We start from the raw sequence: 14,873 nt of genomic DNA, 5'->3' as shown, positions 1-14,873 counted from the left end.
CCTCACAAGGGGGGGGGGGGGTGTGGTGTTAGGCTGGTTGTACAGAATACTCTCTGCTGGCAATAAGTGGTGAAGGTGCGGGAAAGTTTGTATGTGTAGGGTAACTGCAAGGTGAAAAGCCCTGAGGAGAGCTTATATTCATGACGTGTGGATATGCTTCATCTGGAACCAAACCTCTTTGGTATAAAAAAGTAATAATAAAAAAGATGGTTAAATACACAAACTGTTTTGTTGTTTTAGTCGACATCTTTTTTTTTCTTCTTTTTCTTTTGTTAATAAAGTGTTAGTCAATGTCCTTCCCAAAATACTTAGGGATTTCCAGAGGCTTTTAATTTCCTATTAAGTTAGGATTTCATTATACGTGGGGCTTCGCTGTAGATGGAGGCATACAAGAAATAGTCCTCTCGTGTTTTTGAATCACAAAAGTGATGAAATAAATATTTATTATAATTGAGATTATGTTCTGTGAGGAGTATCGGTGTGAGCTGACTAGCACAGCTCTGTGTTGTTTGAACTGTATTCGGTGGATTCAGTTCTGCATAGTGCAGTCATGCAGTCACCAAATACGGTTCTTTGGGGTTTTTATGAACGTATTCCTATGGATTGGACAGCTTTAGTGCAATTTATCCACCTGTCTACCGAGTCCTGTGGAAAGGAAGGTGATACAAAATGTCGGAAACTGTTTTATTAAAACAGAAAAATCTATTGCTTCATGTGCTGAAGTTTGAACTAGTTTCTGGCTTACCTGGAATCAGAAATGTTTAGCACCTATGAAGAAATACCACTACTGTAACCTTCCTTCAGTATTTTAATTTTTGAAACAGAGACTTTTAAATGTAAATATTTTCTTTGAAAGTAAGTTTGAATAGCATTTTATTTTCTTCCATTGTTGAAACAGACAATAAATATACCATGTTCTTAAAAATAATTTAATTGTATTTGAGTTTTAAAAATGAAAGAAAAATCAGCTATCTCTTACGCATCTGTTTTTGTCAGTAGCAACTTAAGTTTAATGATTTCCCATTTATCAATATCTGTAAAATATTGTAAAATAATAATTGTTTTCTCCCTTCAGAAGTGAAACCAACTTGCATATTTAACAGCATGGAATATTATGATGGAGACATGTTTCGAATGGATGCTTGCCGGTTTTGTCGGTGCCAAGGTGGAGTCTCTATTTGTTTCTCTGCCCAGTGTGGTGAGCTGCACTGTGACAGGTATTACGTGCCAGAAGGAGAGTGCTGCCCAGTGTGTGAAGGTAAGGGATCTTTTTAATCCTATGTGTTTATTGATTCCATTCTTCTTTTTTATTTGCTTTTTCAGCACAAATGAGCAAGCGCTTCATCTAGTTCTTCTAAAGTTTGCAGATTCCTCCTTAATTCAGTTTACTTCTACATTTTTGCTGTGTCTGAGTGTGCTGCCTTGTTCTTTGCGGTGCTTCTCTGATGCTGACACTATGCAGTTTTTATATAAAGGTGTTCGGATTTCCCTTCCCTTCTGTATCAAGTATTCCTTAGGCACGGTCAAGTGTGCGGTAGTTTCTGGAGGATCTTCCCAAAGGACATAAGAAGCTGTTCCCAGTTCCTGTGCTAGGTATTTAGACAGGCTTCTCCAAAGCAGCAGTGGTGGCCCTAAGACACTTTGCAGTTGCTCTGCAGCCTGCTTGTTACAATCTCGTTCTGTTTAGCTAGAACTATGCATGTGCCGCCTTCTCTTCTCTACAATTATAGCAAAGAAACGGGCCTGAAATCTTACTTGAATGTTTTTCTCTTCCTCCTTTGCCCTGCTGACAGCTTTTTCCTCTGCTTGCTAGGGCTGCAGTCCTCCTAGAAAGGGTTCTGTGGGAAATTTCACGTTGACTCTCTTGCTTACTCTAGAACACATTTGATACATCTTCTCCTAGAATACAACCAGGATTCCAGCAGAGGGAGAAGGGGCTGGTGCTCTACACTTGGATCTCTCCCTGGCGGGTGTTGGGTTATGGCCACGACATAAACAAAAGGCCTGTGAAGCACTCCTGTTCCCTGTATTTGAATGTGAACTTAAAAATAACATCTCGATTAGCAAAATAAGCTGGAAATCTCAAATCTGCCTCTAAGAGAAGAGGAATCTAATTATGACCGCTTTCAAACATTTTGCAGTATGCTTAGTATCAATATTGCTGTAGTTCCTTGCAGGAGCAAAGAAGCCAAAAGATCCATTATAGTTGTGCTTCACTCCAAACAGAATTATGAAAGTAAAGAATCCCATAAAAATTAATCTAAATTGAGTCTAAAAGAGCTACAAGAGTTAGACCTTCTCAGTCAGCACAGGATCTGGTGAAGGATACTGGTTTAGTGTGCTGTTTTGTCACAAACTAGTGAAAACTTCTTCAGAGAGTTAAAAAAACCACCCCAGAATCTGCGTAAGGAAGTATTAGAATGGTAAGGTAGAAACTAGGAAGTAGTGCTTTAAAGAGTATTTGTTTTCTCTAAATATTTTAGTGTAGTAGTTCACGCCGGACAGGTCGATACATGGTGCTCACGTGTCAAATGCTGTATGCTTAGGTATTCTAAAGAGGTATCAGTCCCTGTTTGCCCTTTGTTTAAGATCTGGTCTAGACGTTCATTATTGACTACAGTGGGAGGCAGGACACTAGACTTTTTGGTCTTTCCTGGTACAGTTGTGCCTATGCTTTTAAGACCCCTCAAGCTGTGGGGGGCGGGGGGGTGTTGGGGTGTGGGGCAGGGGAAAGATTCAGTGCTCTACCATCACTTAGTGATAGACTGAAAAAGTTGAGAAGGCATGTCTGGTGTGGTGAAACTCTTCGTGAGTAAGTGCAGATCCACTCCTGGAGAAATTGCTATATGAGCTGCTGACTTTACAGAATATATGAAATCTGTTGTTTTTTTTTCTCTAGCTACTTTTTTTCACACATGTGAATATCCCGAGATTTGGCATTATGAAATCATTATGACAATATATACAGATACATAAGGAATGTATCTGCTCTCTCTGGGCTCTCTGTTATCAGCTGCGTCAGACTCAGATATGGGTGCTGATTTTCCACATTGGACTTACACTGGTCCTTCATCCTCTTTGGTGCTTTACATATTTGGCTATCTTATGATTTATCAATAGATTGTTTGACATATCATCATACAATGTTAGAAGTTGATTTCTCCATTTTTACAATATTTGAATCAGACTCTCATGAAAACCTGTTAACATTTCATTTTGGGTTTGAGTTGGTGTGTATTAGACCTGCAGCAGAAACTTCTCTTAAGACGGGTCCCTAGTAGATAGAATAAAATGGATAATTATTTATAATTATTGAGTACAATTTTCTCTTTCAAGTAATGGTTGTGATTTAATTTCTGCTCAGCTGAGATGCCAAATTACAGGTTCCTTCATTAAATCCTCTAGTGCTGTGTGGCTTGCTTGTTTCTGTTGCGTGCTTTTCTGGTAGGCTGTCTAGCACTGAATCAAGGAAGTCTGATTTCTGACTTCTGATCGATTGGATGGTAAGATATATGTTGGTTTTTACTATAAATCCATTTTCATTTAGTGCAATTCTTTTAGGTCAGGCTAGACAACTGCCTCCATTATTGGCTTATAATTTTCCTGGTTCCTTCAAACGCTTGAAAAAAGAAAGCTCTGATCCCTTTCTTAATAACTCGGATTGTGTTAAGTGACACCTAAATTGACGAAGTAAGTCTTTTGCATGGGCAGAATTCATGACTGCTCATACTTATCTAGTTGGTGAGGTAGAATTTTTTTCTATCTGCTCTCTTTTATTTAATTATTTCACAACGGATTTTCAAGGTGATTGTTTCCTACTGATGTTTTCTTCGTGATAGAAATATAGAGAAATATAATGCTTTCTTTTTGCAACAGTTTTTAAATGGCAAGTGGTAAATTTGATGTGCATTTTGTAATACAGACACAAGTGCTTCCTGCCTGAACTGCAGGAAGAATTCATTTTGAAAGTCCTGTAGAATACCTCAGCATCAGAAAGTGAAATTTGCTGCGCTCAAATTACAGCTTTAAACACTATTGACCTTTTAAGGGTACCAGGAACTTTGTGTTTTGACTTGCATAGAAGACTACTGAAAATAACATAAGGCTTACATAGCTTTTCTGTGCTTTCTCTGTATGCCTGTTCCAATCAGAATCCCATACATGAGTTAGTAAGATCCATTTAATTTTTTTGAGTATGAGTTGATTTTTTTGGCTAGGTCAGAATAGTTCATTACAGATGCAAGGTAATCCGAAAACATAAAAGGTTACATATGTAATTTGTATTATTGCTTTGAAAACTTGTCCTAATTACTGTACATTCTCGAATTTAATTTTTGAGTCTCTGTTAGCTGCTGTGATAAGTTGCATACATTCACATAATGCATATTTTTCACTATTAATATCAGTGTAACCTATCGCATTTCAGAAGAGTAAAAAATGGTATTTCAAGTCGTGAATTAGCATCTACAGAGATGCATTATTAATTTGTATGAAACTTGAGGAGAAATCTTATATAAAGTATACCCCACCCCAAATTAATTTTTTTAAATACCCAAGTCTTACTTTGAGTGCTAGTAAGTAAGTGGGTTTTGAGGCTTTTAAGGGGAAAAAGCACCAATTGCAATGAGATTGAAAACTGAGCCAGATCATCTGTTCAGGAGAACTAGTATACCTCCAAAACTGTCCCGAGATGTAGCTTAAGACAGTCCCCTTGTTCCAACAGGAGCTGTGCTAGAGGTCTCGTCTTTGCTCATACTATAAAATAGTGTGATGCTGACATGAGTCATTCCAATGATTCATTGAGACGTTCTCAGTTTCCCTTAGAATTTGTTAATTTGGTACAAATAATGGATCAGTAGATGTCGGATTCATTTTGTTCTGAAAAACAAAAAATTAAGGGTTGTAATTGTTACATACAGAATTTGAGTTGAAATAGTTGGGAAAAGATCACCAAATTCATGCATGTACTGTTTAAGCTGACCTAACTTTCAGCAGTAAATTTCAGTATTGACATGTACAAGTTGTTACCCTTTCTAGGTAAAGTAAAATCGCAGGATTGCAGTTAATTCATACATAAAGTTTAGGTGTAAAAGGAAAGATAAAACTTCTTGTTCTTTTGCAATTCGTCTCGTTTCAGACCCGGTTTATCCAGTAAATAACCCTGCGGGCTGCTATGCCAATGGTCAGATCCAAGCTCACGGAGACCGCTGGCGGGACGATGACTGTACCTTCTGCCAGTGCATCAATGGAGATCCGCACTGCGTTGCAACAGCCTGCGGGCAGAGCTGTCTAAATCCTGTTAAAGTCCCCGGGGAGTGCTGCCCCGTGTGTGAAGGTAAGACGGGTGTTTCCTCTGTCATGAAGCCTGCTTACCTGGTAGTTCCTGGTTTACTTAAAAATTTTGGAGGATTGAAGTAGCTGGTACAGCATTGCCTGTGACTGAATAAACTAGTGAGGGCGGGAAAAAATAAGCACGCTTTAACTACACCCGTATGTGGCAACGCCCAATAATCTTTTGGCCCAAAAGTGTATAGTAAGAGATCATTGAAGACTGGCATTGTGCACTAATTTTACTCTGTTTTGCTTAAAGCTTATTAATAAATAAAGGAGAAGTTAGAAGATTCAAACATTCATCAGCTGTTATTACCCATAATTGGATTATTCCTGTTTTCTTATTTATGCGTGTTAATTTAGTTATAACTAAAAATCTCTTTGCACAATATAGTTTGTTATTGGACGTAATTATCTCAGAGAGACTTATGAAGAATGATATTATCTGGGAGATGGATTAATTTTTAGAGTTGAAAATACAGTTTTCATTACTATGTGGAAATACATATAGGTTTTATAACTGACTGAGCTTTAACTGTCCAGTAAATGCTTGCCCAGCCTGGCAATAGAAATGTGAAAATTTACAAACTGAGACATTAAAAAAAACAAACATAAAAATTGTATATATGTATATATTTATGTACATTCATAGTTGCTTTTTATGGATAGTTGAAATGGTTAATCTAGACCTAGAAACACTTGTTGGTATTCAGTGAGCTACCAGTTATGCTTTTCCTGTTCCATCGCTGATAGAACTGAATGAATTTTGTGTAACTGCATGTGTCTCGGGGCCGTTCTTGGGTTGCAGCATCTATCCAGGTTCACTGGGATACTTTTTAGGATAAACTGGAGGAGCATGAAGATTTCTTACAGGTGCTCTTTCATTCCGAAATTCACATCTCAAGATGTGAAAGCAGCTGATAATGTATAAGAGCTGCCAGAGAACTGTAGACTCGCACTGAATTAATTGTGTGATGAGGAAGCAGGTTAACTGCTTTTAAACCCGAGTGATCCCTGCGTAGTGGATATCACAGAGTCTGTGCTGTCACCCCTCATTATTTAGTGCGTATGCGAGCAAGCTTGGGAAGGTGGTACAGAGAGAGAGGTTGATGGAAGTGTTTTCAATATGTTAAGGTGTTGGGTTTTTTTTTTTCTTCCAGTGAGAGAATGCAGGCAAATGTCTCTTGTTTTAGTGTTCCGGACTGGAGGAAATGGATGAGAGATAATGGGATTAAATGCTTATCTATATCAGACTGAGATAATTATGATGAACTGTGGGAAGCAAACACAGGGTACGGCATTGTGGGGGGCTGGTGCATAGTGTTAAATTATGATACAATTCATGTCAAATAGAACAAGACTGACACAATAGCTCTATGGAATCAATATTTAAATGAGATTCTTGTGTCATTTTAATTATATTGTCCTAGAAAATAATCTGACTTGTTACTTTGTCTTGTTAGCTGTCATACGATGTACACTACTTAATTGTAGTCATCTGGTTTTGAATGTGTCATCTGGAGGAGAGTAATGCTGAATGGTATTTTGAGCAACTTCCTTAATTTTAAGTGAAAAAGTGTCATATTTGACTTAGTGTTTCTTTGTTAGCACATACTGCCAAGTAAACAATCCAGTGGAAATGAAATTCCGTACAAAATGGAACTAACAATTAGTGGAAGCAGTTTGAGCTCACACCAGGAGAGGGTCGAGTGTACTCTGGTGCTAGTGGTCGGGGCATACCTGACCAACACACTTGAATCCTCTCTCCTTTCTTTACTTCCCTCCCTCACAGCAAACAAACTCAAACAAAACAGATTATTATGCTCAGTAATACCAAGTTACTTAATTTCAGGAATTTAGATTTGGGAATATTTTAAGGATCAAAAATCGGGACTGTTAAAACTCATCAATGAGTTCAGATGCTAGAACCCAAGATATAAAAAATCAAATTTGCAAGAAGCAGCTTTGGATGACTTTATGAGAAATTACTCAGCATCTGAGATTTAGCAGTTTATCTTGCAATAATAATAAATTAAAAAAAAAAATCCCTGAGAAATACACTTGTCAAGGGTACTAGTAAACTGCTGGTGGCTGCAGGGACTTATGTATTAGCCAGAGACTTACAGCCCACCTCCAAGGTCAGATAGATTCACGTGGTACAAAAAAAGTACTGTCTGATTTCTTTGCAATATGGCTATTTAGGAAGGAAGCGCTTCTTTTAGATTTCTGTTCTCTGGTTTTCTCATTGTAGTAGGACTAAGCTGGGAAGTCAGTGTGCCATGGGAAGGCAGGTCTTAAAAACATTGCTTCCTTTGCACACCTTACTGTCCTGAATTTTGGTTATGTAGTTTTAATGACAACGTGGTCCTATCTGAAATGCTGTCTCGTGTCTGACATCAGCCAGCCAGCTGACATCTCTGCTGTCTCTATCAGGTAGGCTGCACGGGCTGGTGCTTCCTCGCCTTTTAAACCAGCTTCTCATTCATTTTCCTCCTGAGGGTCGTTTCTGTTGACAAGGTTCTGCTCCTGATTCTCACTCTGTCATCAGTGACTTGCTGGGGTGGTGGGATCAGGGGAGAGGGTGGTGCTGGCTGGGAAGCTCTCTGTCAAAACAGTCCCTTGATTTTAATGATACTAATAAAAAGGTCATTTGGTGAAGATCTACAAGCAATAAAACACATTCCAGGCACAGTTTTTCCTATGAGGAATTAAAAACCATCGGTGTCAGCCACATGATGCTTTTATGAATATTACCCTGTTAAATCTGCATATATGTAGCTTAACCTTAATTTTGCCACGCTGTGTATGAGCAGAAGTGCTGACCGAATAGGAGCCTCAAACATTACTAATGCTGCCCTAATAGCTTAAACCCACCACCCTGTGCTCTCCAGTCTGTTCTTTTCTTTTCCCCATCCTTCTGCATCTCTTACCTCCTAACGTTAAGCAAAGAAAGTCAGAATGCTTACCTAGTGTGGGCTAAGTTCTGGGATCACTGATGTTATATGGTATCATATTTTCCACTATGAAAGTTTTCTAAGAAAGGAGCTCAAGGGAGAGTGCAACGTAACTTACAGACGTGTTCAATAAATGGGCAAAATTAGTGTTAAACTCAGCAGGCGGTTTTGAGATAGTAGTTTTCTAGTGGTTGTAAGGAATTCTTTTGAATGGCTTCCAGTTCTCAGTCCATCTCAACTCAGTGCTCTAAAATGTTCATTCCATAGAGAATATAACGTAGTGAAATAATGCTCTTTTGGTAGATCAGTTTAAAATGAACACATACCGTAGTTCTAAAATGGTATTAAACAATTTCATCATTAATATATTTTACTGCTCTTACATGTATTGTATGTTATATTTCTTAATTAAGCTATAGCTCTTTTTGCACAGACTACTTCACTTTTTTGGGGACTAGTGCAGAACGTAGGGAATTTTTATTTTTTTTTTTTCTTCTAGTATCTCAACTATGCTTGAGCTCTAAAGCAGGGAGAAGACTGATGCCTGTTGAAAACATTCTGTTATTTTTGTCAAGTTAGTTGCTGATGGATCAATCCAAGCCCTATATTAAAATAGGCATCAGATGAAGAATAATAAGGCAGAGACTTAATATGCTTATCAGTATTTTTTAAGTGCGCATTTATTTCTCACCAGACTTCTGTTTACATGTAAAAGAGAACCCGCTTACCAGTAGCCAGCTTCAAGTGAGTGAACTTACGGCGTGTCAGATACTAGCTCTAAGTGCGGGGAAAAAAAGATTTAGTCAAAGGTGTTTCTCTCATTTAATATGATTTGAATGTTGAGAAATAGAGTGGTTTGTGAGCATGCAACTGACAGACAAATTCTAAGCAAAAATCAAAGCTGCATGTGGATCTGGCCTGGCTGCAGCTCATCTAGAGTAAGTGGTTATTGATATTAGTCACTTTCCCCTCTGTCTTAGATCTAAATGCTGCTGCACCTACGGTTCTGCCAATTCAATTATTTCCTGGCTGGTTTATATAGTTTTCAGTGAAGGAACTATTGATTCCCGTAGATGGGTTTACATTCCTGCAGCTACATTGTTCTTGGATTAGATCTTTAAATTTTTTCAGTCAAATCAAATATAAGGTAGTAGGAATTCTGTGAACACAAGTTCTTGAAATACCAGCATGGTATGTCAGCGCACAAATGTATTCAGCCTTTGAACACAGTAAATTCAGACCAAGCTAGAACATTCCCATTCCCTCGTGAAGAAAATCCTGGTGTTATTACTGCAGCGGTGAGAAAACCAGCGAGCAAGGGTTGTGGAGACTGAAGTTATACAGAAGTAGCTGATCACAGCTTTCTAAATTAGAGATCGAGGAGTAGCAATCCTGGTATGTAATATTACCATACAGACTGGCTTTGTGTCAGTTTTCCACAGTAAACCCTTTTTAATGCTTCCTCACACGCTGCTGTCTGTGTATCCGTAGTGTGTATCCTGTGTGTATGTAGCCCACACAATACACACTCCAGTGTTGATTGGACAGCCCTCTTGGTTTGAAATGCGTGATTTTTCTGAATGCTTTTCTGGGGTTTGTTGGCCTTGGAGAAGAGGGTAACTATTCAGCTCCCGTCACCCTTTCAGTACTTGAATCTTGCCTACTGATGCTGCTGGAGGAACAGGCAGGGGGTGAGTGAGGTGCTCAAAGTCGCTGGAGCTCCCTGGGAAGGTTGGTGAGGAGGAAGAGATAGAAACAAGGAGCAGGTGTATGGAGGACAGGAGTACATATGGGTGTGGGGCTTCAGTGTAATGTGTTTGTGTATGGATACAGTCTTCAAATCTGTGAGCAGAATTTCTTGGGTTGCATTGTAGTTGGCATCCACTAGTGCCTGTGCTGTGTCCTGCTCTCTTTGGTATTTTCACTAGATCAGATCAAAGCTAAATTTGTTTTATCTATAGACAACGAAGTTAAAAAGGGCAGCCACTGTCTTGGAGAGCAAAGTGTGATTTCGTAAGTTTGTTTTAAATCCAAGAGTTAGCAGAAAGATGTTGATCAAATTTAACAAGGGGAAAATGCACTACACTTGGAGGAGATTCTTCATGAATCCTGAACCAGAGTGATTGTTAAATAGCAGTTACTTGGGAGAAATCCAGACAAACTGGTCCATCTGACCGACCTGTCAGCCTCACCTCTGTGCCTGGGAAGATCATGGAATAGATCCTCCTAGAAGCTATGCTAAAGCACATGGAGTTGATTCAAGACAGCCATTATGGCTTCACCAAGGGCAAGTTCTGCCTGACCAACCTAGTGGCCTTCTACACTGAAGTGACTGCATCGGTGGACAGGGGAAGAGCTGTGGATGTCATTCATCTGGACTTCTGTAAATCTGTTGACACGGACTCGCACAATATCCTTCTCTAAATTGGAGAGATGTGGATTTGATGGATGGACTGTTTGGTGGATAATGAGTTGGTTGGATGGTTGCATCCAGAGGGCAGTGGTCAATGGCTGGATGTCTGCATAGAGATCGGTGACAAGTGGTGTTCCCCAGCGGTCCATACTGGGACCACTGCCATCTTAATCAACGACAGACAGCAGGAACCAAGTGCACCCTCAGCAAGTTTACACGTGACATCAAGCTCAGTGGTCCAGTTGACATGCCTGAGGGATGAGACTCCATCCGGAGAGACCTGGGCAAGCTGGAGAAGTGGGCCCAAGTGAACTTCATGAGGTTCAATAAGACCAAGTACAAGGTTCTGCACCTGGGTCTGGTCAGTTCTCAGTATCAATACAGGCTGGGTGGTGATGTGATTGAGAGCAGCCTGGTGGAGAACAACTTCGGGGCACTGGTGGATGAAAAACTGGACATGAGCTAACAGTGTGCACTTACAGCCCCAAAAGCCAACCATATCCTGGGCTGCATAAAAGCAGCGTGGCCAGGAGGTCAAGGGAGGTTATTCTCCCCCTCTACTCTGCTCTGGTGACACCTCACCTGGAGTACTGCATCCAGCTGTGGGGTCCTCAGCAGGAGACAGACATGAATCTGTTGGAGAGGGTCCAGAGGAGGGTCACAAAAATGATGAGAGAGCTGGAGCGCCTCTGCTATGAGGACAGGCTGAGAGAGCTGGGGTTGTTCAGCCTGGAGAAGAGAAGGATCCAGGGAGACCTTATTATAGCTTTTCAGTACTTAAAAGGAGCTTATAACAAAGGCAGGGACAATCATTTTAGCAAGGCCTGTTGTGACAGGACAAGGTTTAAATTAAAAGAGAGGAGGTTTAGACTTAGAAATAAGGAATAAATTTTTTACTAAGAGGGCGGTGGAACAGGTTGCCCAGGGAGACGGTAGATGCCCCATCCCTGGAAACATTCCAGGTCAGGTTGGATGGGGCTCTGGGCAACCTGACCTAGTTGAAGATGTCCTTGCTTACTGCAGGGTGGCTTGGTCTAGATGGGCTTTGAAGGTCCCTTCCAACCCAAAGCATTCTATGATTCTAAGTCTGATGTTAAGGGGGAAGAAATTGAATGTGGATTAGCAGAGCCTTGAGAAGGCAAACTGAAATTGCAGTCAAGAGTAGTTTGCAAGGCCTGAAGTAATCGGTTTTGCTCTCTTTCCTGTGGGTAGGTATGTCCATAGCTGACATAGTAGCTGACATTGGTTTGTCGCTCTGAGAAAAGATGGAAGCAAACTGGAAAGAGTCACAAGGAGAGCTGTGAGCACAGTCCAAAATTTGCAAAACACGTCCTAGGAAGACAGACTGCATAGAGTGGATTGCTTTAGCTTAAAGGGAGAAGGTTGAAGTCAGAATCAGAAAATAGCAGTCTTCAGGTACCTAAAAGGGCGTTGCACGCAAAAAGAACAAGAATGAATGGAACTGAAGCAAAAGTGAAGATGTGTTTTAGAAGGCAGAAAAATGTTGAGGAAAACAAAATTCGTCCTATGTCATGTTGACTAAGACTGTCTTTTTGATGTGTTCAGGGTACCAGAGTTTGTATTTTCAGCCTCAGTGAAAGGAGATTCGCTCAGGAAATTGCATACATAGCTGAAAGCAGTGGTAGTAATTCTCGTGCAGCTTTCAGTGTTTATGCAAGGGGTGGCTGTGGCTCACCAATATATGGCTGCTCTGTTGGCTTTTTGTTGTTGGGGGTTTTTTAAGTATATATCAAAGTGATCAAAACCCTTTTGGCAAGATATCTTGTTACGATATGTCCACCCCGTCACTTCTTGCCGGTTTTCTGACCCAGCGGTGCCTGTGCGTTGTGCAGGAGGTGTAGAGAGAAAAGCCCAAGGTGTGAGCAGGGGGCTGACTGCTTTGTGGCTAGTGTTTGTGGGGTGGAGGGCAAAGGCAGGAAGCAAGAGTCACTGATAAGACATGAGGCGAGAGACACATTGAGACAGTTTAGTGTGGAGGGGAAGACCTTCTTCCATCAGCCAGTCCCCAGACTTTTCAAGGCAGGCATCTCCCGTCACTGGTGAGACCTGGGAAAAGCAGGCCCGTTGCATTCTGTGGATCCCACACAAAAAACTAGTTTTAAGCTTCTGGTGAATGCTTCTATATAGCTTCTATAGCTGCTCTAATGATACTGGTCCTTTGGCAAGTGTCTTTGTTTAGTCTATTATCTATTTAGTCTGGATTTTCTGTCTTTGTTTCCTAGCCTGTCTTCATGAAGAGCCAAGGCTTAGGTAATCATACTGGCCCTCTGTGCTTTCCCCACTGTTTTTGCAGCACGAGGAAGTCTCAGAGATCCCATTTCTACAGATGTAATGAAAACAGACAGCTAGGCAAAGGGGAGAAAGTGATTTTTTTTCAAGTGCCATAAAACACTGCAAAATTTTGGAATGCGCTCACACTTCTTTAGTCTCAGGGGTTCTTCACAGGAGCTGGTCTGAGTACCTGTCCCATTGGAGACAACCAGATTCCTTGGCAATCAGGCTGCTCTTGGTTCTGCTGCTTGCTTCTCTGTTGGACTAAAAATTGTTTATTTTCTAAATAAAATTGGTGTGGTTTAAGTACCCATTCCTTTTCTAATAGATTTTACACAAAAATAATCAATACTGGAGCATAAAATAGCTATTTAGTGTCAATATATAATAGAAAATGAATAACACCAAACAAGCTACAGTGATAGAAATAACCGTGATTGCCTCAGGCCATCTGCATCTGTGGACAGCCATCTGCAAATTGGAATAATAGTTGTATTCACAGCAAGTAAATATTGGGTAGGGTACTATGAAAATCCTTGGTTTGTTTGTTTGTTTCAGTTTGGGTTTTTGTTTAAGAAGGTAATAAATAAAAGTGCTCAGCTCTGGTACTGAATGCCCAAAATGTCCGTTAGGAAGGTCTATAGTCATGTCTATTCCCGTGCATCTCCCAGAGGCTCAGACTGTTCACAGGAAAAGCTGCAGCCCAGTCCACAGATAGGCGGTAACTGGTTATCTCGCAGTATGTCCTTCTGCAGGGGAGCCCTCAGGTACAGATGGCAGGGTGCCAGCATAAACTTTGAAGGAGATACTAAGTGTTAAACAAAATCCCTTCAGATGATCTTCATGACTAAGGCCCACATTACTTTCCTGTCATGATATCTGACTATTTATCTCCACAAAAAGAAATGAATGCTTTAATCAATAAAGGGCTCTAAACCCTAGCTGAGAGGTAATTCAGTTCGGTTCCTTCAGCAGGTCCAGCACTTCATTAAGTAAAAACAGGCGTCAGAGTCCAGTGAAAGGAACTTTGATTCATTCAAGGTGAAGTCAGTGGTAGTGAGCAGGGTTCACTGGCGCAAGATTTGGGCTCAGAGATCTCCTTATAGCATGAAGTGTAAGTTATTGTTCAGCAGCAGCACTGTAGCTATCAAGCAGCCTTTTCATCCGTCAGTTGAGGGATGCAAACACTGTGCTGTAGAGAATATGGCTTGTTTTCCAGCTCATAGTTTAGTATAGCAGGTGTATACAAGGCAGCTGAGCCTGTTGAACCGCACTGTCCAGGGTATAATGAAACCTACTCCCTAGGAAGGTCTCCGAGTTTTAAGAAAGTCAGGGAGACTATACTAGTATAAAATAACATTGTCCTAGTTTTAGTGGCTCATCATTCAGAGGAAGACCACTGAGAGAATAAATAACCAACTAATACTAATGAATATATAAATCAGTGCAGCTGAGGATGTCTCACCGAAGAGGAGCCCTGATGATGTTCATAATTCTTGTCAGTGCCTGTAGCGTTCATAGATTCGCCCCACATGCACAGTAATTTAGTGTGTGTGCTGTCTTTTCACCCAGTAGTAGTAATTGAATGACCTTCTTGATCTAGGACATTTCTAAATAGGCTTAATTGATTCTGCTTTGATAAAGGCTATTTCTTGGTGTCACTCCACCTGAAACTGTCAAAAAAAGGAAGAAATATATATATATTTGAGGAGTTTATATGCCTGTTAAACCAAAACCCAGAAGAATTGATTATGACAGACAGAAGTTTTTAACTTCATATCTTGAGGGTGAACAGTTTTAATTGCAGCACTGCAAAAAAGAAACAACCCCCCCATGCAGCTTCGGTTCATAGGCGGCTTCTTCAAACTGCAACAATAAAAATA

At 40.3% G+C, this 14,873-nt stretch overlaps 1 protein-coding gene across 1 annotated transcript in view; it reads left to right on the top strand.

The window, feature by feature from the left end:
* The window catches only part of CRIM1 (cysteine rich transmembrane BMP regulator 1 (chordin-like)), a 100,887-nt gene that overhangs the window by 41,616 nt on the left and 44,398 nt on the right, over positions 1-14,873 (top strand). The window contains exons 5-6 of the mRNA XM_010138357.1: positions 1,076-1,258; positions 5,138-5,335. Coding sequence (XP_010136659.1) covers positions 1,076-1,258; positions 5,138-5,335 — 381 coding nt within the window. The remainder of the gene's footprint in view (positions 1-1,075; positions 1,259-5,137; positions 5,336-14,873) is intronic.

This window comes from Buceros rhinoceros, unplaced genomic scaffold (assembly GCF_000710305.1).
Source record: "Buceros rhinoceros silvestris isolate BGI_N320 unplaced genomic scaffold, ASM71030v1 scaffold3906, whole genome shotgun sequence".
NCBI classification, from domain to species: Eukaryota; Metazoa; Chordata; class Aves; order Bucerotiformes; family Bucerotidae; genus Buceros; species Buceros rhinoceros.
Note: the sequence above shows the minus strand (reverse complement) of the source record. Positions and strands in the feature narration are given on the sequence as shown.